At 47.5% G+C, this 26,602-nt stretch overlaps 1 protein-coding gene across 5 annotated transcripts in view; it reads right to left on the minus strand.

The window, feature by feature from the left end:
- MGAT5 (alpha-1,6-mannosylglycoprotein 6-beta-N-acetylglucosaminyltransferase) overlaps nucleotides 1-26,602 on the minus strand; it is a 374,514-nt gene that overhangs the window by 8,018 nt on the left and 339,894 nt on the right. For all 5 annotated transcript variants that reach the window (XM_081243158.1, XM_081243161.1, XM_081243160.1 and 2 more), the window contains 3 exons: nucleotides 25,777-25,893; nucleotides 17,861-17,935; nucleotides 4,699-4,856 (listed from right to left, as the gene is read on the minus strand). In XM_081243158.1, the coding sequence (XP_081099284.1) occupies nucleotides 4,699-4,856; nucleotides 17,861-17,935; nucleotides 25,777-25,893 (350 nt within the window). The remainder of the gene's footprint in view (nucleotides 1-4,698; nucleotides 4,857-17,860; nucleotides 17,936-25,776; nucleotides 25,894-26,602) is intronic.

Genomic DNA, 26,602 nt, shown 5'->3' on the forward strand with positions numbered 1-26,602 from the left:
GATCCCACATGCCGTGGAGCGGCTGGGCCCGTGAGCCATGGCCGCTGAGCCTGCGCGTCCGGAGCCTGTGCTCCGCAACGGGAGAGGCCACAACAGTGAGAGGCTACGTACTGCAAAAAAAAAAGGGGGGGGGGTTCTCCAGAGCTCCACTGTGCGTGAAAAGTTGCCATATGGAATGTGGCGTTGGGATCCAGATTTATGCTTATGCTATTTATTTATTTAGGCGAATTACAGCAGCTGCTGTGTCTTAACTCAAGCCATCTGCCTGGTACACTGCTCGGCAGGAGCGTGGAAATCTCCACAACTCATCTGAGACCCCAGGGCCAGGGGGAGAATTGTCAAGAGCCAGGAAGAAACCCTCCTCCCGCCCCTCGTCTCCTGGACTCAGACTCCAGGCCCGGCCTCCTGGGGTGAGAGCATGTACGCCCACGACCACGAGGCTGCAACAGCAGCAGCCAGCCCAGGGCCGATGCCCAGAGATGACCACGAAGCACTCAAGCAGCAGCTGGTCCCCGGAGCCACAGGGGACCCGTCCCCAGGCAGCTCCCCAGAGGTTTAGCTGAGGGGCGCCAGAGCCACCCATGGGTGTGAACCAACCCCCTACCCTGGGGAGCTCTCCCTTCTGTTAGCTGCAGATCTCCATCCCACAAGCCCCAGGCGGTCGGGAAGGCCCCTCCAGCATCCTTGCTGAGCTAGTGAGCCACAGTCCTCAGCTGTTACCGAGGAGACCTTCCCAATGGCTGGAGCACATCCTCATGCTCTGCCATGGTCCCTCGCCTCTTCAGGGCGTGCGTGTGGCTGTTTCTGCCTTTCTGTTCCTGGGATGTCTGTGGCGCACACACGTGTGCACGCACACACACACACTCCCCGCTCAGACCTGTGGCACACTGTGCTGTCTCCTTTCTGTGGGCCCCTGTGGTCCTCACCTCTCTCCAGCTGGCCTCAGTGGCTTCGCTCACAGGATGGGAGCTGGGGCTTCCAAGGCCCCTCAGCCCTTAGTGTAGAGTTTATAGCTCTTGAAGAAGAAGAGAAGGGCAAAGCCCCCCTTCCCGTGGGCCTGCCTATTTCCTGAGAGGAGAGAAGCCGCCCACCCTTCCCCTGACGCAGACCCACTCAGGATGAAGGGATGGAAGCAGGGTCCACCGGCCGGTCTTACTCCTTCCCCGCCCCCCGCCCCATCCTCCTGAGCCCCGCCCCGTATCCACCAAGTCTCCCCAAGCTCCCTCGTCACCACTCTGACTCAGGGCCACCTCCCTGCTCCGAAGGTGCCCACGTGCTCACAGTCCAGGCCTCATGGCTTAGAATTCCTGTTCTTCAAACCAACCAACCCACACTCAATAAATGAATCTTTCAGAAGGTACAACTTGTAAAGGTCGCAACATCACAAAGGAAGCCGGCCGCTAACGCACGTTCCCGTTTTGGAAGCCGAGGTGCGCCCGCCCTGGGTCCCACCAGCCTGGACTCTGGCTCTTCCTGGGGCCTCTGTCCTCCGGCCACTCCGGCCCTGGTCCGGGTCAGGTTGGGTGCCACCCGAATCACGCATGCTCCGTGCATGGTCGCTTCTCCATCACTCCCACCACGTCCTGCCTGACTCCCCGATTCAAGACGACAGCACGGAACGCTCCAAAGGGCTCTACTTAAGTCACATCAAGTCACAGTGCAGAGCAAGGACAGGCCGGGGACACCCAAAGACAGAGAGGAGCTTAAACTGAGAGCCAGGCCCCAAGCTGGAGAAGGAAGAGCAGCAGCTCGCTGCTAACTGGCCATGAACACGAATAAGCCAGGACTGCCTCGCTGAAGAGGGTTTCAACAGACGCGCCAGAGAGCCAGGCTATCACGACGTTATCGGTATTTACAAATGCAGACGCAAGGTATTCACCAGGGCTCCTGCGCACAGAAAATTAACTTCAGGCGGCTCTACTGCAAACTCAGCATTCACGGCAGCCTCCTAGGAAGAAAACCCACATATCTACAAGGGGATGGGGTGGGAGGGGCGTTTAGTAACCCCACGGCCGCTCCGTAACAAGGCCTTCTGCTCCCTGGGCTCAGCTTGGAAGCCGGCAGAGGGTGGGGCGGGGCAGGGAGGTGGCAAGGCACTGGCATTTCTGGTCTCAGCCTGGTGGCCTCGGGCCTGCCCCACTGCCCAAGCTCTCTGCAAGACAGGGCTTTTCTGCTCTGCCTGCAGCACCAGCTGCATCTTCTCTCATCATTACCCGGGCTGTCCCCATGTCACAGGTGAGGACATTGATGGGGACAGGGGAAACTGGTTCCTTGGCTCCCTGTCCTGTTCCTCCACGGTACCTAGCCCTTGGGCCTGCAGACGGGCGGGCTATGATGGGCCCCATGCTCTCTGAGAGAGAGCGAGCCCCGGGAGCCCCGCCTCCGGCCTGGCCAGGAAGGCCGGTGCTGCTGAGGGTCCCATCCGGGTCCCCTCCTCCAGAGCTGGGGCAGGGGCTGCACGTAGACAGTTCTGTGTAGACGCTCTGTAGTCTGCCCTCAGTGCATCCACACTTCTGATCAAACAGAGGGAGACACTCGGGGTTCTCAGAAAGCCACTTTGCTACGGGAGCTGTCTGCAAAAGGGGCGAGTGGCCAGCTCCTCCCGGACCTAGAATTTGGGATACGTGCTCTGGAGATGGAAGTTTTTGGCACCATCAGAGGCTTTCCATAGACGTCAGACCAGTGCTCCCTCTCACAAGGCTTCACTGGCTGCAGAGCAGGCTGCCAACCGACTCTGCTGGCCTGGCCTTTATTCTGATGGTGGAATCGAGGCCACCTCTGATCCAGGTCTTCACGTAAAAAGAACGAGAAGAAATAGCATCGCCCACATCCCCACTCAGGAGAGCATCCCTGTAGGCGCGATGCTAGAGACCACACTCTTTCTCTAAAAAGGGTTTTATACCACACTTGAAGGTAATGAGACTTACAGGCAGGATGAGGCCAGCTCAGACCACTGGGCATGGATGAGCACCATGGCCAGCCATGCTCTAAAAGGGTGTGAAGCCAGAACAGGGACCGGCAAGCCTCGAGCCCTGAGTCCACTCTGTGTCTTATTATTATTATTATTATTATTATTTTGGGGTGGGGGTGCGTACGGCATGCAGGATCTTAGTTCCCTGACCAGGGATCGAACCCGTGCCCCCTGCAGTGGAAGCGTGGAGTCCTAACCGTTGGACTTCCAGGGAAGTCCCCACTCTGTTCCTTAAGCATCCTCTTCAAGACTGGGGCACATATACACAATGGAATAATACTCAGCCATAAAAAGAAACGAAACTGAGTTATTTGTACTGAGGTGGATGGACCTAGAGTCTGTCATACAGAGTGAAGTAAGTCAGAAAGAGAAAGACAAATACCGTATGCTAACGCATATATATGGAATCTAAGAAGAAAAAATGTCATGAAGAACCTAGGGGTAAAACAGGAATAAAGACACAGACCTACTTGAGAATGGACTTGAGGATATGGGGAGGGGGAATGGTAAGCTGTGACAAAGCGAGAGAGAGGCATGGACATATATACAGTACCAAACGTAAGGTAGATGGATAGTGGGAAGCAGCCGCATAGCACAGGGAGATCAGCTCGGTGCTTTGTGACCGCCTGGAGGGCTGGGATAGGGAGGGTGGGAGGGAGGGAGACGCAAGAGGGAAGGGATATGGGAACAGATGTACATGTATAACTGATTCACTTTGTTATAAAGCAGAGACTAACACGCCAATGTAAAGCAATTATACTCCAATAAAGATGTAAAAAAAAAAAAAGACTGGGGCAGACCCACAGCTGTGTGGAATATCTAGGGTTGGGAGAGCAAATCCTTCAGGGGAAAACACCGCATTAAGAGTTCTTAAGGTTGGGAGGGGGTGGCAGGTAATTAACCAGGTTGTGGCCCAGGGAGGGTGTGATAAATATCGGGGCACCGATTCAGCGCTGACAGGGGGCATGAGTCAGAGGCCAGAAGAAACTCCACATGGAAATCTGCAAAGTGCAAACACTAAACTCAAAATGCCACTGCAAAGGGAAATGAATGGTGTGACTGCAAGTAACACAAGCAGCAGGAGAAAAGAAATCCCAGCAATAGAGAAGGTCCCTCCTGGCTCAGTCTGGCCTGTGATCCCAGTGCTGCCCCTGCACCCCTGCTCAGGGACCCGGCAAAGCCAGGCTTGCTCACACCCTCAAAGGGGCTGGAATAAAGTGCAAAAGGAGATGGGGCTGCAGGAGGGGAAGGTGGCAGGGAAATTTGCTGCGGGCAGTTCTGTGCTAGCTCCCTGCCCGTATTTTTCATTCCTTCCAGATTCCCTGACTCTGGGGACCTGGCTACAGCCAGGGGACCTCAGGGGTGGGTCTGTCCGTGCTTGTGGTTCTGTGCCCATCTCGGCTCCCATGGTTCTTGGGTACCAATTAGCAAACAGAACACTTCCCGCCATCTCCAAGCCCCGACTTCACGTTATTTATGCAAACAAAACACCCCTATTCGAATTCTAAATATATCAGCAGGCCAGGTGACCTCATCTACTTAACAATAAAAGCGCTGGGCCAACTTTCTCTGGGTGGAGGGGGGCGGTGGGACCATGCTATAACCTTTTCCACATCTTATTCCAACAGCCCACGAGCCTAGAAAGGAAAACCTCATCCCTCCCAACCCAGCTCTGACCCAGAGGCGAGCTGCAGGCTGAGCTGCCTCTCCCGTGCTCCAGCACTTACTTCAGCAAGTCCTTGTCCTTGTTGAGATGCTGGAAGAAGGAAGGCTCACAGATGAGCTGTTTCTCCTGACACACCTGCTTGCAGGACTGCCCAGGCTCAGCAAGCTTTACCTGCAGGGCACTCAGGGGCGGCCACATCACTTGCCCATGGCAGAAGTCCTAGAATGACAATGAAACCATCAGCCAAGGGACCAGGGATGCAAGTGGGGGGTCCCCAGTCTGCCAACTAGTCCTAACAAGGGGGGCGGGCACCTGGTCATGGGAGAGCAGTGAGGGGCAGGAGGCAAGACCAGACAGACTTGGGTTGGAACCCAGCTCAGCTAGAACACGGTCTTGGCCTTGGTCTGCACCTCTACCTACCAGCTTTCTGTGCACAGCACTGTGCCTGCCAGTAACGGGCTATTCATTCATATCGCCACCTACAATGATGCAATCGAGCTAAAGCCTCCATGCTTGAAAGCCCATCTCCAGATCCACCTTCACCAGCTGTTCTATTCCCTCCGCCCTAACTCCAAAGACATTTTCAGTGTCTACCTAATTTGGCGGTTACCTAATATGACACTGTTTTGTGAGCACTGGTTTCAACTTTGGGAAGCAAAGGAGCACAGCAAGGAGTCTGCAGGCATCTGGGATAGAGCCTATTGCGGGGTCGTGGTCTTGCTAGAGACTCAGTGCTTGTTGGTTGAAAACAATTGTAACACACAAATTCAACGGCTGGAGAAACATAGTCTGAGGATGTGTGATAGGAGGTCAAGCAAGCTGGTATCCCCTGCAGGGAGGGGCGCCCCGAGGCATGGAAGGTGGTGGCAGGCTCAGGATGGGACTGGGTGGTCATTCCTAGGATCTAGATGATGTCAGGGCAGGAACCCTGAAGAGCCATGTTTGTGTAACTTTTTGGGGGGCGGGCTAGCCCTCAGGGGTACCCAGTGGTTAGGGCTAGGGTCCTGGGCTCTGAATTCCACTTGTAGGAATTCACCCCAGATGTATGGGACACACTGGGCAAAGAAACCTACACAGGACACAGGAATCCCAGCAGTATTGTTAGAAGAGAAGCAGAAGACCTGAAACAACCTAAAGGCTGTATTTAAACAGGTAAGTGTTTAGATACAAAGAATACCAAAAAATGCAACAGGTTCCAATGTGCTGACATGGAAACATCCCCAGGACATACTGAGAAAGAAAAGAAACAGGTTGAAGGCTGGTGTATAGTGTGTTTCCATTTGTGTTGATATGTATAAACGGTCACGCCTGTGTTCCTGCAAGAATATCTCTGGTACCACTGAGGAGGGGAAATGGGTAACAGGGTCAGGAATGGTCAGAGAATTTACTTTTAAATGTATGTCCTTCTGGAATATTCTCTTTTTCCTCCTGCCTACTTTCTCTCCTCTGCATGGATGAGGAGCTGATTAATCATATCAGGCTTTCAGAACCGGTGCTGGCAGGGGAAGGTTCCATGTCCCCCATCAGTCACGTGGAGAATTGCAGGAGGGCCGGGCCCTGCTGGGTCCCTGAGCAGTGAGGTGGGTGCAGCCCCAGAATGCAGACCAGAGCTGCATCTTGGGGGGGCCCTTCTGGGCTGCTTGCATTTTTCTTTTAAACCTCAGCTTCCTCCTCAGAAAAATGAAGACAATGATACTGATGATTTCCTATGGCTTCTGCCTCTCTCCACCTCCTTCCTAAAGGGGGTGACGCCGTTACACGTTAAGGAAGGTAAACGGCAGGTAGGCTTCTACCCCAGTCTCCTCAAATCGGTGCTTTGAGACCCCATCAGTAAGGAGAACCTGCCGCCGTTCCCCACCTCACTCGATCCTGTGACGCAGGGATGCACGTGCTTGAGCCTGAGTGGTTAGGCTCAAAGGTTAACAAACAAATCCTTCACTGCATGTAGTCAGGAAACCTAGAGCCTGGATTCGTATCAGCTGAAAACAAAAGATCCCAGAAGGGTCTCAAAATTCAGAGACGACAGAACCGCACTAGATTATTTAAAGATAATAGGATCCAGTTTAATCTTTTCAAAGTGACAGAGTAAGCAGTCTTTCCTATCTCACAGCCCTGGGTATGACCAAAGTAGGCCACTCCCTGGGCAGGAAGACGTCTTCTGACTCCTGAGATTCACGACAATCTTGAGCATAATCCATGGACTTGCTAAGGCACGGGCAGCGAGATAACTTTGGTCTAGACACCGTTACTAAGGGTGACGGCATGACTGCAGACCCGTGGCACCCTGAGTGGGAACCCTGAGTCTTCACGGGCGGCCATTGCTCTCTAACCTGGCAGCATATGGAAACTTACTGGCTGGTCTTTGGTAATCTGTCCATCAAATTGGTAGGAAAACACACAATGATCAATGTAGTTATTGCTGATCAAAGCTGAGCGGGTGCACGGATGTTTGGAAAAGGTTTTAAGTGTTTTTTTCTTGTTTTTTTGGTTCATTTTTCTGGCTGGCTACTGCAAGCAACTTTGCCTATAATCCTTTAGGAGAAATCTGAAAACCTCTACAGCCTTTAAGTATTATAACAAAGAGAGTCAAGATCCAATGGACACCAAAGCCTACTGTGTGACTGTATGGGGGAAGTCTAGATCACTGGACACCCATGATGGCTGAAGGCTCCAACTCTGGCTTTTATAGCCTGGTAAGAACACTGTAGAATGTCTCTCCTTACATGACATCTTACAGGCAGTTAGAACCGAGGGTAGCATCTCTACCCCTGTTGAGTTTGGCAGACACTTACGAAACTTTGCTTCTTATTTATTGTGAGCCTTGTGTGGTTATGTGAAGTAGTCCAAGGGGTAAAACCAGAACGAGGAGAAAGATTCTGCCATGTTAGAATAGGAGGTGATGCGGCCACGGAATGCACTTCCAGTCTGAGACCCAGATTTGACGCTTGGCCTCACCGGGGGCGGGGCTTTGGGTATGCTTCTTGGTCCGGTCCTGCCTCCATTGCTTGTCTGTAGAAAGTGATGCTAACAGACTGTGGGTGATGGAGCTGAGCTGAAGGCTGGCAAACAGCAGGAGCTCCCCTAACGCTCATCACCCTCCTCTTGTCCCTCTGTAGAGGCATTGCCTGCGCCCCGTATCGGGGTTTAGAGGCACTGCAGCACTGGCATCTGTAGAAGCAGGGGCAGCCCTGGATAGATGGAGCGCTGCACCTCATCCTGAGCAAGGCAGGATGGCTCTGCAACGTCTGCAGGAGGGCAAGTGCCTCAAAGCTATGCTGCAGGGCAGATCTGCCCCACATGCTCATTTCAATAAACTGTTGCAGGCGACCTCTCTGAGGTTCCCTTCATCAGGTGAGCTTAGCTCAATTACACGTGAACTCTTAGGCCCCAGTCACCCTTGCTCGTGGCTCACTGGGGGCTGGTCTGGCATCCTCTCAGTACTCTGTTTTAGGGGCCAGTAGGATCAGAAGTAGTGAAAATATGTTGGTGAGAATGTATACTGGTGCAGCCACTATGAAAAACAGTATGCAGGTTACTCAAAAAACTAGAGTTGCCATATGATCCAGCAATCCCATTCCTGGGCATATATCTGGAGAAAACTCTAATTCAAAAATATATATGCACCCCAATGTTCACAGCAGCACTATTTACAATAGCCAAGACATGGAAGCAACCTAGGTGTCCATCAACAGATGAATGGATAAAGAAATTGTGGTTGGCAGATAGATAGGTAGATATGGATACAGATATAGGAATACTACTCAGCCACGAAAAAGAATGAAATAATGCCATTTGCAACAATATGGATGGACCTAGAGGTTATCATACTAAGTGAAGTAAGTCAGACAAAGACAAATACCATACGATGTCATTTATATGTGGAATCTAAAATATGACAGAAATGAACTTATCTATGAAACAGAAACAGACTCACAGAAATAGAGTAGACTGGTGGTCGCCAAGGGGGAGGTGGGCGGAAGAAGGATGGATTGGGAGCTTGGGATTAGCAGATGCAGACTATTACGTGTATGTATAACTGAATCACTTTGCTGTACACCAGACACTAACAGAACAATGTAAATCAACGAAGCTTCAATAAAATAAATTTTTTAAAAAAAGAAAAGAAATGGTGAAAAGAGCAGCAGGCCCTTCTTAAGGTTTGGTGAACCATCTGGAGAGCCTGAAGGTGATAAAATTGAACAGATGGAGGCCTGAAGGTGTCCTTAGTCGGTATGACAGCAGCTAAGGCAGGAGGGAGTGGGGATCTGAGTTATGATTCTGGCCCCCAGCTAGGAGACTTCATAGATGCCCCTCAAGCTCTCTCTGCCCACTTTCACATCTAAAATGGAGAAAATATCACTTGTCCTTATATAACTCCTGTCAGATAAAAAAAAAAAGAGGTGACTCTTAAGAAGGCACCTACAGATGTTAAAGATAATATTCCAAGGAAGACCATTATTTGCTACCAGGGTCCAGAGGGAAAAATTGAGTTGCCTGGATTATATATGACAATCGCCCACAAGGGCCATCCCTTTGCCCAGCTGCTTGAAGGGCACAACTAACACAGCAGCCCGTCATAAGCCTCTTCTCACCCCCAGGTGTCAGCCCCACTGGGTGCTCGCAGAAAGCTGGAGGTCCTCTGTTTCATTCAACCTCAGCACCGGCTATCAGGGCAATGCCGACATGCCTTGTCTCCTTGTTTGCTCACTCATTCATTCATTTGTTCATTCAATAAAATACTTGCTAAGATGCAGAAAAGCATAAGGGTTTGGAGCTCGAACTGCTGGGGTTTGAATCCCAGCCTCTCCATCTAGCAGCTGAGTGCTCTTGGCTAGCTCCATAATTTTTCTTTGCCTCAGTTTCCTCAGCTGTAAAATGAAGAATACATCAACTGCCACCTCACAGAGCTGTCGAGGGGATTAAATTAATTATAATCTGTAAAGTGCTCAGAAAAGTGCCTGATAAATATAACACCATGGGTTGGCTCTTCTAGGCCTTGGGGCTGACTTGGTGGGGGGAAAAAAAAAAAAAGGAACCAAAAACAAAACACCTGCCTTTATAGAGCTTATTTTCAGTGAGGGAGACAGAGAAACAACATAAATCAATTATATGTAATATATTAAAGGTGATAATTGCTCTAAATAAGAATGAAGGGAGGAAAAGGAATCGGGACTGTTGGGGAAGCAGGTTTTCAGATAAGTCATCATTGAGAAGGTGACATTCGAGAAAAGACCCGAGGAAGTAAAGGTGTGAGCCATGCAAGTATGTGGGAAGGACATAATAGGCAGAGGCAAACCAAGATCAGAGGCTCTGACAACGAAGCTTCTAGCAGGCTCCAGGAGGAGCATGCAGCTTGAGCAGTGTGTGCATGCTGGGGCCGGAGATGGGAGGAGATGGGGTCTGGGAGGTCCCGGGGGTCAGAGTACCCAGAGCTTGGGGGGCCCATGCAAAGCCTTGGCTTTTCCTTGGAGTGAGATAGAAGCTACTGGAGAGTTCTGGGCAGAGGAGTGACTGAGCTGAGAATGGAAGGCAGGAAAAGAAGCAGAAGCAGAGAGTCGGGAAGCCACGCAACAGTGCGGGAGAGAGAGAACGGCCTCAGGCCAGACCCACACCTTTGTCCAACAAACCTCCATGAAATGCTCATGTCATAGGGTGGCTCTGAAGGTTTTTTCATGCATCCATTCAAAACTTGACAAATGATCATTCAAGCCTATGCTGGGTGCTGGAAATAAGAACGTGGATGAGACAGAGTGTCCCGGTTCAAAGACTCCATCTAGTAAGAGAGGCTGGCATTTAAAAACTTACAGCACAGTACAAAACAGATGGCCAAACAGGATGTAAAGGCCACTGAGAGGAGAGAGAGAATTATTAACTCTGGGGAAGGGAAGGAGGGTAGGGGTAGCAATCAGAGAAGGCTTACAGGAAATAGGGACTTCTGGGCTGGGTTTTGTAGGTTAAATAGGAATTAGTGGCTTATCATAAACATGGTGCTTTGCAGATAACTGGTGCTCAATAAAGAGCTGTTGAACTGCACTGAAGGGTTCTGGCATCGTGGGGCTTTGACAGTAGAAGTAGAAAAGAATAATATTCTAACCTAGAAGCTTTATACAACCAGAAGAGACATAAAGAGTAATTTCCAATCTGGTTAACAAGCCCACTTAGAACACAGAACATCTGCATCCCTCTCTAATAATTATTTCAACCAGTCACCAAATTTCCCTAAATTTGCTTGACTATGAAATTCTCCTAGAGTAACTATAATAAGAAAGGTTTATTAATCAATAAATTTATGAGAAAAAGTAATGTTCGGAACCAGTGAACGCAATGTACTGTGAAAAAGAAGTAAGGATGCTGCCTTTGTAACAAAGGCTAAGTAGCAGCATGGAGAAAACGTTATTTATCAAATACCAAAAGAGCTGGAGAAGACTGGGTAGGGGGACGAGGGAGGCTGCTCCCTAGGAGAGAAGCACCAGTGGACGGGCTGGCTTGTCCCTCCCTCTCGGTGGTATGTGGTGTGATCTTTTCCACAAACCCTCCACCCCCAGAGTGGAGGTCTGCCCAAACCTTTGAGTTACTACATCCATGACATATCAGGTGCAAGTAGATTTCTGCGGAAACGCACATTGTCTCGAACCAAGAAGACAGGTTCTGGGGGCAGGATCTAAAGGAAGTAAGGTCAGGAATTTGCAAAAAAAAAAGGGGGGTGGTGGTGTAGGTTCAAGGCCATGAAATTGGGGTTTGGGCCAAGTTCAGCCAGCTATCTTATAGCTGGGAAATCCAGGGCCAAGCACAGAAAAAGTGTCCAATACATTGTGATTGACTGGATTAAACACATTTCAGTTGCCTGCTGGCACCCGCCATTCTCAGCCTGTGCTGTCCTCAAAAGGAGTGAACTCTGTCCCCGGGTGGCCCCTGGAGCTGATTCCCAGCAGTGGGTGCGGATTTACATTTCCACAAGGGCAACAGAGAAGGTGGCTGTGAAGCTGAGCTGTGGTGACTAATCTCTATGATGATCTCTACACTGCAAATCAACGAACCAACCAGCTCACTCTGGAAAGAGTTAGACATAAACCTCCCACATTTCAAATTATTCTACGACTAGGAGTCTATCGGGAGAAACAAAAACAAACGTCCACACGCATGTGAATGTTCAAGATAACACTCCACTTTTCACGACAGCTAAAAGGAGGAAATGACCCAACTGGAGAATGGATAAACAAACTGTGGTCTATCCATACAATGGAATACTATTCAGCAGTGAAAAAAGAATGAAGTATCAACACATGCTACAATGTGCATGAACCTCACAAACATTAAGCTGAGAAATCTCCAGGAAAGGAAAATCTACAAAGACAGAACACAGATCAGTGTTTTCCTGGGGCTGGGGGAACAAGCCAAGACTGACTGCATATAGGCACAAAAGAGCTTTTTAGGGTGACGGAAATGTTATAAAACTAGATTGTGGTGGTAATTGCCCAAGTCTATCAATTTACTAAAAAAAAAAAAAATCACTGAACTGTACCCTTACATGGAGTGAATTTTAGGGTCTGTAAATTACACCTCAATGAAGCTGTTTAAAAAACTACACCTCGATTGGTTTCTGGCCTCCTGCAGCAGCAAGTAGTTAAGGCTTTCAGAGGACCTACTCTGTGCCAAGCACTGTTCTTTGTCTTAAACATGTATTCATCTACTGATTCCTCCACCAGCCCTATGGGGTAGGTAGTATTATCCCCATTGCACAGAAGAGGAAACAGCACAGAGAGATTAGAAACTTGACGGAGGTCACCGACACAGTGGGGGCAGAGCCAGGATGTGAACCTGGCTGTCAAACTGCAGGGCCCAGCAATGAAATCATTACCCACCCAGTCCCTCTGGGTTCAGGAATGGCTGGGCAAACAGCAACCACTGATTTTTCAAAAGAGGAAACATTCCTAAGTGACTGCCAACTTTCTCCCTGTTTCTATGCCTTTTCCTCTTCCCCTGCAAGCTGGCACCTCCACATTCCCCCTACCCTGCCAACCAGCTTCACTGCCAGGCTCGAACATGCCCCATGGAGTTCGGGATGGGCCCCGATGACCCAGATTTCCCAGGAGCTGAAGCCTGATGCCACTGAGGCTCTTGGAGCTCACTCTTTTCTCCCCTCCATATCTCCAGAGTGCTTTTCACATAAATGACACAGCTCCTTGCAAAATAATATGAGCACAGTCATCTTGTAGAGTATGTGCAGGGTCTTTACAGAAAGTAGAAAATAAGGCTGAAGAGCACGTGCATGGTTTTCAGAAATCAATCTCAACATTGCCAAGAACTTGTTCTACTCTCTAGCCTGAGGCAAATACCTAAGTCTTTCCCAAGAAATGCACAAGGAGAACCTTAACAGGCCTGGACACACTCAGGTTAGGGAAGAAGAGTGCTCTTGATTTTAGATTACAAGGATTTTTCTTCTTGGCATACACTCCCGCTGCTGGAGAGAGTGCCTCTTTTGGAGAGCTGATATAAAACAGCATGCAAGGCTTCCCTGGTGGCGCAGTGGTTAAGAATCCACCTGCCAGTGCAGGGGACACGGGTTCGAGCCCTGGTCCGGGAAGATACCACATGCCATGGAGCAACTAAGCCCGTGCGCCACAACTACTGAGCCTGCGCTCTAGAGCCCACGAGCCACAACTACTGAGCCCACGTGACACAACTACTGAAGCCTGCGTGCCTAGAGCCTGTGCTCCGCGACAAGAGAAGCCACTGCAATGAAAAGCCCACACACCACAACGAAGAGTAGCCCCTGCTCGCCGCAACTACAGAAAGCCCGTGCACGGCAACAAAGACCCAGTGCAGCCATAAATTAAAAAAAAAAAAAAAAAAAAAAGAGTGTGCAATCCAAATCAACATTTTTAGTACAGTAAAGGGAGAGAGGGCATTAAGGGAAGAAGCAAGTGGCTTTCCTAAAGCCAGGATTTGTTCCCATTGGTGCTGCCTAGGCTGGTAGGGTAGGTCAACCTGCTGTCAACCACTTTGTACAGAGTATATGTTGAAACCTGGGGCTTTCTCGATTGCTGTCAATTGGCTTCCTCTGGCTCCTACTGCCTGGGGTGAGTGTGATGGACAACCTTGAAAGGGTTCTGGGATAAAAGCTTCCTTATTCCCCTAGCAGATCGCATGGAGGACTCTGAAGGCAGAGATCAGCCTAATTAGGGCTGCGGTGCTCCTACAGTTCAAGAGATGGGAAGCATATGCTCCCACCACCCCTTCGGAGCTTGAGGCTTTCCTGTTCATACCAGGAACACCGCTCTCTCCCCTCACTGCCCTTTGAAGATATTCTTTTGGCTGCAAAGATAACGAACACCCCAAGCTCTAAAACCTAGAGCCTGGGGCTAATCGTTAGAGGCAGAAGATCCAATCTGTGAACCAGTGGGGTCTTGGCTTCCTAATTTCCCTCTGGTTTGGGGGAACATTATGGCTCTGACAAAACCCTCCCCAGAGGCCTGGGATGAACTCAAAATAGGCCCCTTTATTGCTTATTTAGCAGCACTGACAGAATGCTGAGTAAGAAATGCCCCAAACACAAGATTCCTAGAATGACTTTTCTAAAACACCAATCTGAGAGCATCACTGCCCTATTCCTGGGTTAAAACCTTTCTTTAGCCTCTTGTCCCAGAAACAAATTCTGAATTCTTCAGCTGAGCCTCAGCATCTTTTCATGATGTGTCTCCTCCTCCAACCTCTTCTCTCACATCCTCTCTCTCTTCAGTCACAGCCAAACTTCCAATAATTCACCACCATTTCTCTTTTTCACCCCCAGGTCTTTGCATCATGACCTCTCTGTACCACGACTCCCGCAGCGTGCTTCCAGACAGACTCTCCCTCCCCTCCCCCATCCCCACCCTGTATCTGAGTTACGTGATCCCAAAGCACCTGGGTAGTCACTATGACAGATGTAACCAATAGCAGCGGTATCGCCTGTGAACTTGACCTTGAAGCTACCTGAGGATAGGGCCTCATCCTTTGACACCTCTTCTTGCCCAACTCCCAGCACTGTCTGCAGCCCCCTCCAGCTGACAAACATTTTCAGAGCGGATGAATGAATAAACAACAGCAGGCAAAAAAGAAATCCCTGGGGGCTTCCCTGGTGGCGCAGGGGTTGAGAGTCCACCTACCGATGCAGGGGACACGGGTTCGTGCCCTGGTCCGGGAAGATCCCACATGCCGCGGAGAGGCTGGGCCCGTGAGCCATGGCCGCTGAGCCTGCACGTCCGGAGCCTGTGCTCCGCAACGGGAGAGGCCACAACAGTGAGAGGCCCGCGTACCGCAAATAAATAAATAAATAAAAAAGAAATCCCTGGATTTCTGTGAACCGCAGAGCTCTGCAGGAAAAAAATCTCTACCAAGGAGGTAGTGTGAAAGGGCAGTTTTACGAGCATGTTTTCCAGAACACAATTTTACTAGCATGCTCTCCAAATCATAAGGGCCAAGATGAGCCTCCTGGTTCTTGGCACATAGGGAAAAAAAGCACACACGCACACTCACTCCCCTTCTCATTCAATTATTCGTATCTTTGGCTTTTGTGCACCTACTCTGTGCCAGGCAGAGGGCTAGGCACTTGGATGTCAAGGGGAACAAGCTAGGTGTGGCCCTGAATCACAGTGCATTTGACAAGGTCTATTTGGGGAATGGGATCTCCCTGTTTGAAAGGAAACCTAGTAATACATTCACAGAGAACAGGCCACGTGAGAACTTCTAAGGACTGGCTGGGATTCAAGAATCTTAGGGAAGAAAGAAAGTCTTCAAATAAATGTGATAAAGAGTCTTTTCAAGTATCATATGATATCACTTATATGTGGAATCTAAAAAAATGATACAAATGAACTTATTTAAAAACAGAGACAGACTCACAGACATAGAAAACAAACTTACGGTTACTAAAGGGGAATGGTCGGGGAAGGGATAAATTAGGAGTTTGGGATTAACATACACACACTATTATATATAAAATAGATAATCAACACAGACCTACTGTATAGCACAGGGAACTCTACTCAATATTCTATAATAACCTACATGGGAAAAGAATCTGAAAAAGAATGGATATATGTACATGTAAAACGAAATCATTCTGCTGTACACCTGATTGATTTAGGCTGTACACAACATTCTAAATCAACTATACTCTAATATAAAATTTAAAAAGTCTTTTTACAGCTGGTGGTGAGTAATCATTTTCCCTGAGAGGAAGTGGAGACAGGAAAGGCGGAAGTAGGTTCCGTAAGCAGCTGCAGGAATCCTAGTAGGATCCTGGCCTCCTCGGAGGGTAGTTAAAGCTGTGATGTGTTAAATCTCACTGTCAGAGGCCACGGCCACCCTGTCTGCACCTTCAGGAAGGGCCAGCAGCTCCTGGAGATCAAAGAAGATGGGAAGTATAGCTCTGGGATAAGTGCCATCACCCGGGGCCACAGCAACGCTGCTGGTGCAGGCGTGGGCTCAGACCAAACCAGCGTCAGACCCTGATTCCATGACGAAGCCCCGCGACTAAGATTCTCTGTTCCCGTTACCCAGAGGACAGGGTGATGACTGCCACCTCCCAGGATTACTGTGAGGGTAAATGAGATGATGCCTTGGGACGTGCTGGCATGAAGTCTGTACGTAAAGGGCTGCTCAAGTTAGGATGATGATACCGTCATTCTTTTTTTTTTTTTCCCCCGTGGTACGCAGGCCTCTCACTGTTGTGGCCTCTCCCTCTGCGGAGCACAGGCTCTGGACGTGCAGGCTCAGCGGCCATGGCTCACGGGCCTAGCTGCTCTATGGCATGTGGGATCCTCCTGGACCGGGGCACGAACCTGTGTCCCCTGCATCGGCAGGCGGACTCTCAACCACTGCGCCACCAGGGAAGCCCTGTCATTCTTAAGTTGGGTGTCATGTGAAGAGTGACTGAGATAGTGATTCAAATGCTCAGCTCTTGTGGTAAAGTCTAATACTGTAGAATATGTTATATAATAATACACAAGAATAGAATATAATAATGTATAATATAGTAACATCACTAGTGTGTCTTTACTGAGCAGTATGTGTTAGCCCTGTTCTAAGCACTTCACATGTACTAGGCTCATTTAACCCTCACATCAGCCCCACGAGGTTCTATTATTATCCTCAGTTTGCAGGGGAGGAAACTAACACATCCAAGTCATACAACCAGAAAGTCTTGGCGGAGGGGCTGGAACCCAGGCGGCAGGCTGCACTGCACTCCCTTCTTGCCACTAACAAAAATTCAGAACACCAGACCTGTCACCCTGAAGCCTCTGCCTCTGGCTCGGCCCGTCCAGCGGCTGCACTCAGGGTTGTCTGCTGCTCACCATGGTCTGTGGTCTCAAATCTTTCCTTTGAAACCTGCCTTGGCCTACAGTCTGCACCTACTTCCACTTTCAACACGCCATTTCTACTTTCAGCCTTCAGAGTCCTCACCCCCTACTGTGTCAAGATCTCATGACTGCCCCAAGACGCTCTGCTTTGTCTTTTAAGAGGAGCCCCTTATTTCTGGCATCTAGTCAAGGAGTTCATATTCCCCTACCCACGGGGGTGCTCAGTCTGCCTATTTCTGACTCTGTGTTGCTTTTGAAGCCTACGGAATGAAAATGTTTTAAAATGACAGCAGTGACACTTTTGGCCTTTACTTCTACGAGCACAAGACATAGTTTCCCAACTCTGTTTGGGGTGGTGGGACCCTTGGAACCCTCCTCTGCTTTGGAAGTGAACTTCTGCTTTTATCTGTTTTATATACTTGGATTTCACATGAAGTTTCATTTGAAAACGGGTCCTATTTTTAAAAACGTTTGAAAACCACTGAAGAGTCCAAACATATTTGGAACTACCAAACAGATATTGAGCCATCTCTCTATTCCCTCCCCACCCAAGTCTTTGTAAGGCCCCTAGAACCCAGGCAGGGCACAGGTCTGCTGGTGAAGGACGTTTTCATATTAACCATCCAGTCTCTCCCTTAAGTTTCCATTTGACCTTCCACCATCATAAAGAACATTTTCACCCTAAAGACAGACTGACTCCTTGGAGTCACCTTGACAGTTCATAATTTAGAATTTCAAGAAGCCATTCTCTAGCTTGTAGAGTCCTCCAAATCAGGAAAATAAGCACAGAAACATGGTAAACTCTTAACTGTTCATGAGAGTCCTCTGGGGTAGCAGGAGGTAGGACACAGCAAGGACAGATGGACTTCTGAAGAGCCTTACCTGTTTTTCGATGAAAGCGTTGATTCTCTGTAGCATCCCCTCGCATGTGAATTCATATGGCATGTACGGCTCAATCTGCAGGAACAGAACATGGTATCATGAAAGAGGAAGACACAGGACATGCAACACTTACCCAGTCCTCCATTGATTCACTCACACTCAGGTGCCAACACCTGCAGGGATCCTTGTGAGGGGCTAAGACTATGAACTTGGAAGTCAGCAGACCTGGCTTCACAACCTCATTCTGCTCCTTATCAGCTGTGGGACCCTGAGCAAATTATCTACCATCTCTGAGCCTCAGATCCTTCATGTGTAAAATGGTGATAAGAAAAACCCATTTCTTGGAACGTGTGGTAAAGATTACGGGGGGGGGGAAGGGCTTAGTTCAGTGTCTAACACACAGTAGGCACTCAACAAAAGGTGGAGAGTGTCACTTGTTAGAAGGTAAGCCCCATGGGGCAGGGTCCATGGCTGCTGGGTCATCTGCATCTCGGTGCTGAGTGGGGCAAAACACGTTGGAACCAGCAAACATCTGGTGAATGAATGCATGCTCCCTGCCCTGAGAAAGGCACATGATGAGTGGTTTCAGGACCCGTGACAGTGACAAAAGCTTTGTTTTGCATTAGTAGGTGAGCACGTTCCCAAAGAACTCATGGTGCAAAAACAGAGTGATGAAGTGTCCCAGAAAGTTCAGCTAGAGGGTCCCAGGAAGCTAGAAGGTCAAAGCCAACTTCTGCTCATGCTGGGCTTTTAAGGTCAGGTATGACTCCAGCAAGCCAAGACTGAGGAGGGCAAAGATGCAGAAGATGTTCCAGGGGGGAGCATTAGTGGGAGATTAGACATGAAAGGAGGACAGCAGGAGGACAGAACTAGGATCATGGAAACTGGTGAGAGAGGCTAGGAAGAGGCGCACTGGATTTCCACAAAAGACTTGTGGTTTCTACTCTAAGGAGCCTAGCCTTTACTTGAGGGTAGCAAGCAACGTAGAAGGTGCTTCACTGGGGTAGGGGAAGCAATCTGATCAATACTGTGACACCTGATGGAAGGGGAAGAAATGCACGTTGGAGCTCTGCAATGCCTGTGCCGACACTATGAGGCCTGCGTCTTCAGGAGCAGCTGGCTGGCATTATTAATCTGAAATGGAAATTTCACTTGGGAGAATATGGCCAGCAATCCAGTTTGTTACAGCTTCAGAAAGCCCAGTAGCACTTATCAGCACATTCACCACCTCCCTCTTAAGTCTACACTTGCCTATCTCAAATCTACAGGGTGGAGACCTGGACAAAACATCTGTGAGCTGAGACCTGCTGAAAATGGGACAATTGACAGAGAAGACACCCTTCTGGGGGCAGCCAAGTAGTCCTCAAGGCAGCTTCTCCCGTTTTCTGTGTGTGTTGATTCACACATTACATTTGAAATCTTCTTCAACCATGATTAGTAATTTCATAACATGTCTTTGAATGCACAATTAGATGACACATCACACAGGCTGTACCTCAGCCATCCCTGCCCACATCCATCCAGAGACAGTGAAAAGAGGCTGAGCCATAAGTACTGTAATATCAGGGTAGGACTATTCTGCATGAGATGAGGTCCTTTTGTTCCTAGATAGTTTATCTCAGAAGAGCTCAAAATGCTTTAACTGACTTCCGTCTTCCAAGCTTGCGTCTTCTCATCTCAAGCTTTTGCACTTGCTGTGCCTTCTCTAACCCAAACACAGTCCTTTCCACCAAATGCAGACTTTTTCTTTTAAAGAATATTTATTTAATCACCTTGTGAGTGATTCCAGAAGCTTTCTCTGTCTAGAGATATGTCTCTTCCCATGTTTGTGGGAAAAGATATGAAGGAATAAGAACAACAAAAAATGTACAATAGAGGACTTCCATATTGAGCTCATTTATAAGGGGATAAGGAGGATTTCTAGAGTGGGGTAAATAAACATCAGTGGGCCATCTGTCAGGCGACCGACAGATTCAGTTATATGGTGGGAAGCATACTGAATACTCAAGGGTCATTCCTACAACATATTCTAAAGGGTATCCATTAGAAATGAAAGTGCATTAATTCAAAGGGCTTATGCAATAAACACAGAAAAATGGCTCTTCCTGTGTTCTACCAACCAAACCCAGTTTAACCAAAGGGGATGTGACTCATTAACTGCTTTGTGGCCAGTTCACTGTTTTAAAAGATAAGGGGCTAATTTTCCTATAAAGGAAAAGAAAAAAAAAAAAGAAAGAGAGAAATTGTACTCTTAAGCCACCTCTGCCAGTGAGTTCCACTAGCCACTCTCCTGTGTACAGAAGCAGGGCCCTCTGTGTGGGAAAGCTCCCCAGAGCCCCGGCTTTAGGAATACTGAGCACTGGCTAGCTTCTGATGTCGGATCTGCTGCACAGATTTTGTGTGTTTGTGTGTGTGTGTATGTGTGTGAGAGAGAGAGAGACAGTTTTCTGTAGAACAGTCCTTCAGGAACAAGTCAAGGTCTTTTGGGGGATGAATGAAAGGGAATGTTGAAACCACACCAGTCACTGAGAATCCCAAGTGGGGTCAGTTACGGAGAAGGAGGGGGGGATGTGCTTGGTCATCCTGCTGGTGGACAAAGGACTGTTACTCATATGGCCATAGGAAGGATGCCTGCAGGCTGCACCATGCAGTCCCTGCTGGCCTTGGAAACTTTCCCCACCCCCCATCTTTTCCTCCATTTTCTCCTCTTCACCTCCCTTCCAGTGGGATTTCCTGTCTCTAGTATTACTCAGCGTTCTAAGTCAGAGTACGACCTCTACAGGGAACTGCTCTCTGATATAAGTTAACCTCTGCATGGTCCCACCTGACAGGTGGCTTGGCATCATTCAATGACAGATGGTCTTAGAAGGTACCAGAAGTCCAGGGGTTGAGTCTTATCTCCTCTATCTACTAAGCACAGAATTTTAAGTCAGACATTTCCTGGAATTTCTCTTGATGATTTCAAGAGAAAATGTAAAATAGGTCATGTCATTCCCCTGCTCAAAACTACCCATCATACTCAGAATAAAATCCAGAATCCCTCTTGTGGCCTATTTAGAGGCCCTACACACTCTGGCTCCTGCAGAGCCTTTTATGGTCTCCATTATTTCTGATGGGAAGTTGGTGGTCTTTCATACTGTTATTCCCCTGAATGTAATAAAATTTTCTCTGGCTGCTTTCAAGATTATTTTCCTCATCTTTCATTTTTGGCAGTTCAGCTATGATGTATCTAAGTGTGTTTTTCTCCATATTTATCCTGCTTGACCTTCACTGAGCTCCCAGGATCTGCAGGTTGATGTTATTCATTAATTTTAGAAAATTCTTAGCCATTATCTTTTCACAAATATTTCTTCTGGCCATTCTCTCCTCTGAGATTCTAATTACACATAAATTAGGCTGCTTGAATATTGTTCCAGAGATCTCATATGCTCTTTTTTATCTTGTTCTTTTTTCTTTAATTTCAATAATTTCTATTGATAAGTCTTTAAAGTTCACTGATTATTTTCCTCTGCTGTGTACAGTCTGCTGATAAGCCCACTGAAAGTGTTAATTTCTGATACTGTACTTCTCAGTTCTAGCATTTTTTCATTTGGCTTTTAAAAAAAGTTCCCATCTCTCTGCTGAAATCCCCCATCTATTCACATATGTTGTCCACCTTTTTCATCAAAGCTTTTTTTAAAAAAAAATTAACTAATTAATTTGGCTGCATGGGGTCTTAGTTGTGGTAGGCAGGTTCCTAAGTTGTGGCTCGCGGGCTCCTTAGTTGCAGCACGTGGGCTTCTTAGTTGCGGCAGGCAGGCTCCTTAGTTGTGGCATGTGAACTCTTAGTTGTGGCATGCACGTGGGATCTAGTTCCCTGACCAGGGATCGAACCCAGGTCCCCTATACTGGGAGCATGGAGTCTTAGCCACTGGACCACCAGGAAAGTCCCCAAAAAACCTTTAAATACATTTATCTCAGCATTTAAAATTTGCTGTATGGTAATTCCAACATCTGAGCCATCTCTGAGTCTGGTTTTATTGATGGTGCCCTCTCTTAATGATGGGTCATGTTTTCTTGCTTTTTTGAGTGTCATGTAATTTAAAATCTTGTAATTAATATGAGAAAGCTTGGCACCAAATTTCTGACCCATTTATAACAAGCATAAGGATTATAATGTTAATAGTCTTTCTATTAATCTCATTCCTTACTTTCCCTCTCACTCTCATCTTTCCCTTTACTTCATTTAATGCTGTTTTTCTTTTTAAATTTTTTCTTAATAAACTAGTCAAAAACACTAGTTTCAATCCAGGTTCTACTACTTACTAGTTGTGTGATTTTATGTAAATTACTTAATTTCTCTAAACCTTATTTTCTTAACTGCAGAAGGATTAAATGAGACAAGGCTCATAAAGATGTACAGAGAGAGATTCTGGAGGTATAAAAAGAGCTTCTCCCTACATATGACCTACTATTATAATTACTTTTTTTTCCACCTTAAGTGGCCTTAAATGGTTTTAGGGAAAGGGTTGGTCAGGGTTTTAAAAAGGGGAGCAGTCGATGTTCCATGAAGTGAACAGAGCCTCATGTAGAAGTGGAGAGAACTCAGCATCCACTTAGTGCTTTATGTGTCAGGCATTCCCACGAGATTTTTGTTTGACAAAAGGGATCTATTATCTAAAAAGTTCTGGACTCTATGATCCAAGATTTTCTGCCTCTACATTAGCTTTCAAATTACTCCCCTTCAAAAGCATGCACACTTAACTAAGTGTTGTGGGTTGAACTCTGTCCCCCCCGCACCGAAAGATACGTTGAAGTCCTAACCCCTAGTACCTGTGAATGGGACCCTATTAGGAAATAAGGTCTTCGCAGATGGAATCAAGATAAGAAGAGGTCATAGTGATTTAGGGTGGGCCCTAATCCAACATGACTGATGTCTCTATGAGAAGTGGAGAAAACAGACAGAAAGACACACACACACACACACACACACACACAGAGAACACCATATGACAGCAGAGACAGAGATGAAAGTGTTGCAGCTGCAACCCAAGGAATACCTGGGGCCACCAGAAGGTGGAAGAGGCGAGGAAGGACCCTCCATGAGAGGCGTCAGAAGGAGCATGGCCCTGCCGACATCTTAATTTCAGATGCCGACATCTTAATTTTAATTGCAGCCTCCAGAACTGTAAGAGAATAAATTTCTGTTGTTTCAACCACCACTTTGTGGTTCTTTGTTATGGCAGCTTTAGAAGCTAATACCCTAGAGGACTCTGAGACTGAAGAAAGAAGAGCCTTTGATCTCTGCAAGAAGGATCCTCTGGTGGGAAACTGCAGACGTGCCACAGGTACTTGAGGTGGCCAGCAGTACCACACTCACTCAGGCACTTCATCTCTTGGCTTGGCCACCAGAGGTCTGGGGGACTTCTGCCCGAAACTTGAGACTGGGATGAGATCGTACATGTCGCTGATGGGAAGCTCTGAGCAGCTACCTCAAAGCTCAATAACTAGACCTGCTCTAAAGGGACATGGATAACACAATGGAGTACTCTTGTTCCCCAGGAGATGTGCTCAGTAAGCTGAAACTAGCAGTTGGGAGGGCCCCATTTTATTCCCCAAAGGGGAAAGACGGCCCTTTACATGAGCCAACTGGCAACTCCTCCAGGGATACACGCCTTTCTAGCCTCTTCCCCTTGACTCTCACTGTTCCTCTAACTCATGTCTTTCTGGGCTCACTTCTCAGTTTAACTTTGCAGATTCCTACTCATGCTCTGAGACTTAACTCAATGCTGCATTCTCCAGGTGTCCTTATAAGGAGCAGAGAAGACAGAAATAGAAGACAAACTTATGGTTACCAGAGGGGAAAGGAGCGGGGAGGGACAAATTAAGACTTTGGGATGAGCAGATACAAACTACCGTGTATAAAGCAGATAAACAACAAGGGCCTACTGTATAGCACAGGGAACTATATTCAATATTCTGTAATTAAACCATAATGGAAAAGAATATGAAAAAGAATATATATATTCATATATATACACACATATATATACATATCTGAATCATTTTTGTTGTACACCAGAAACTAACACAACATTGTAAATCAACTATACTTCAATAAAAAAAAAAAGAAGCAGAGAAGACAGACACTCCTCCACCTCTGGCATGTTGGTCTTGGCACTGAACATACTCTGCTTAGTGTGCTGATTTACATCCATCCATCCCTCGCTCCCCTCCATGCCTCCCACCTTCCATTAGGTACATCGCTCTGCTGCGTCCTAAGAACACAGCAGTGAGACAGATATAGTTCCTGCCCATGTTGCTTATGGTCTAATGGAAATCCAGACTATCACTAACAAAAGTCAGAATGTTATAGTATTACATTAGCCAAGACATGGAAACAACAGCCCATCGACAGATGAATGGATAAAGAAAATGTGGTGTGTATGTGTACACACACACACACACACACACACACACACACACACAAAATGGAATATTACTCAGCCATAAAAAATGAAATAATACCATTTGCAGCTACATGGATGGACCTAGAGATTAACATACTAAGTGAAGCAAGTCAAAGACATATATGATATCACTTATTTGTGGAATCTAAAATATGACACAAATGAACTTATCTACGAAACAGAAACAGACTCACAGATACAGAGGACAGATTTGTGGTTACCAAGGGGGTGAGGGGGCAGGAGAGGGTTGGATTGGGAGTTTGGGATTAGCAGATGCAAGCTATTATCTATAGGATGGATAAACAACAAGGTCCTACTGTATAGTACAGGGAATTATATTCAATATCCTGTAATAAACCATAATGGAAAAAGAATATGTAAGAGAATGTATATACGTGTATAACGGAATCACGTTGCTGTACACTGGAAACACAACACTGTAAATCAACTATACTTCAGTAAAAAAGAATATTACATTATTGTTTATGTAATACTGACTTAATACTCCTGACTAGACATTTATTATGAGATCAACACCGCACTTAAGCACTTTATATTCATTATCTCATTGGATCCTCTCAAGTACCTGTAAAGTAGGTGAAATTAGCCTACATCAGGGATGAGGAAACTGAGCCTCAGAGGTTAAGTAACTGCCTGAGGGGACACTGCTGGACCCCAACCCAAGCCGTCTGATTCTAGCCTGTCCTTATAACCACACCTATATTGCTTCTCTTAAAAAATTATAACAGAGTAATCGCTGCTCTGATAGGAGGAGGACAGGGGGCAGGGTTTACTGGTAGAATCCAAGGCAGTCCCGGGGTTGGGAGAGAGGATAACTTGACCCATCCCTACAGGGTGGTTAAGTTTCCTACAGGCAGGGAGTCAGCCTTGTTGATGCTTATGGAAGTGAGTGTCCCTGACAGTGGTTCAGAGGGCACTCTGCATACAGTAGGTACTTAATACATGTCTGCTGAATTGTTCTGGAGAGTCCAGAGATGTTAGTTACTTATACAAAATTTTATAAGATGTTTAGGTAGAAAAAGCCAAATAAACAGATGCTATAAAAAACATTTCCCAGTATTTCCTTAATTAGTCCTTTTCCTTCTCACTTTTTTTTTTTTTTTTTTTTTGCAGGGGAGCGGGTCTATCTTTTCTGACCTTTGGGAGAGCTACATAATGAGGTCACTGACACAAGTAGAATTCAAGTTTCTACTGCTGTGTCTGGGACCCAGGAGCCATGTCGAAAGGGTCTGTAGAATCCATGCACACATCTGGACACCAGCTCTAATTCCATTTCACAGAACATCCACAAAAATCCACAGGCCAGTCCTACAGCTGGGCCATTTTCTAATTTCAGAGTCAAGCTGACATGGAAACATTCTAATTACTTGAACGAAGGGCCTGTGATGCTTCCCACATGATCCCGTTCACATCACAAATGGGGGAAAATGGAATAAAAGAAGTAACCTTCTGACTTAAAATTGCTTTCACGGCGTCCTCCACCCCCTCCTGATTATCGAGGTCAACAGTCCAGACGTGTGGCTGGCCGATGAAGACTTCGGCATAAGGATGCTGGGAGGTCAGCTGGAAAAGAGAAAACAGAACACCTCAGTCTCACGAACACTGGCTTTTTTCATTTCTCAACCTCCTATGCTAGGTGAAGCATTATGCTTTTTATGGTTCTGAGTTGTACTTGCGTAGGTAATGTCATTTTTTGTTTTTGACCCTTGACGATCGAAACCTCCTAAGCACCCCGTAAGCAGGTAACAATAAAAGAGGGAGGGTTCCACTGCTTGCTTTCTTCCTTTTTTGTTTTGACCAGCAGGACATCTACCGTCAGGACCGTCTGGATAAGCAGGCACAGCGCTGACGGGTACAGGTAAGGGCACCGAGGCTGTAAAGTGTGCCCGGCTGGCAACACTGGCAGTGCCCATGGGTGCCCATCAGGCTCATGTGGGATGTTTTAAAAGACACACGGCAAGGCTACGCTGTCTTAGACCCTTGGAGCTGGGATCTTGGGCACTTTGGAGGGGTTCCTGGGAGTCTAGGGGTCCCAGGAGGGCAGCATGTGGGCCACGGCCCTGTGTGAGACCACTGCATCCACAGGGCAGGTCCGGTGGTGGCGCCTCACCTTGAGTCCCACTTTGAGAAAAGAGTTAGAATGTCATAACCAGGTGACATGAAGGCTGTTACAGATGGCTTCAACCCCCCAAATCACACCAAGAAATAATGAATATTTACCCTCAGTCATATCCCAGCCCTGAAAATCACCTAGATCAAACTAGCATCTGTT

Source organism: Mesoplodon bidens (genome assembly GCF_964165515.1).
Source record: "Mesoplodon bidens genome assembly, chromosome: 8".
Taxonomy (NCBI): Eukaryota; Metazoa; Chordata; class Mammalia; order Artiodactyla; family Ziphiidae; genus Mesoplodon; species Mesoplodon bidens.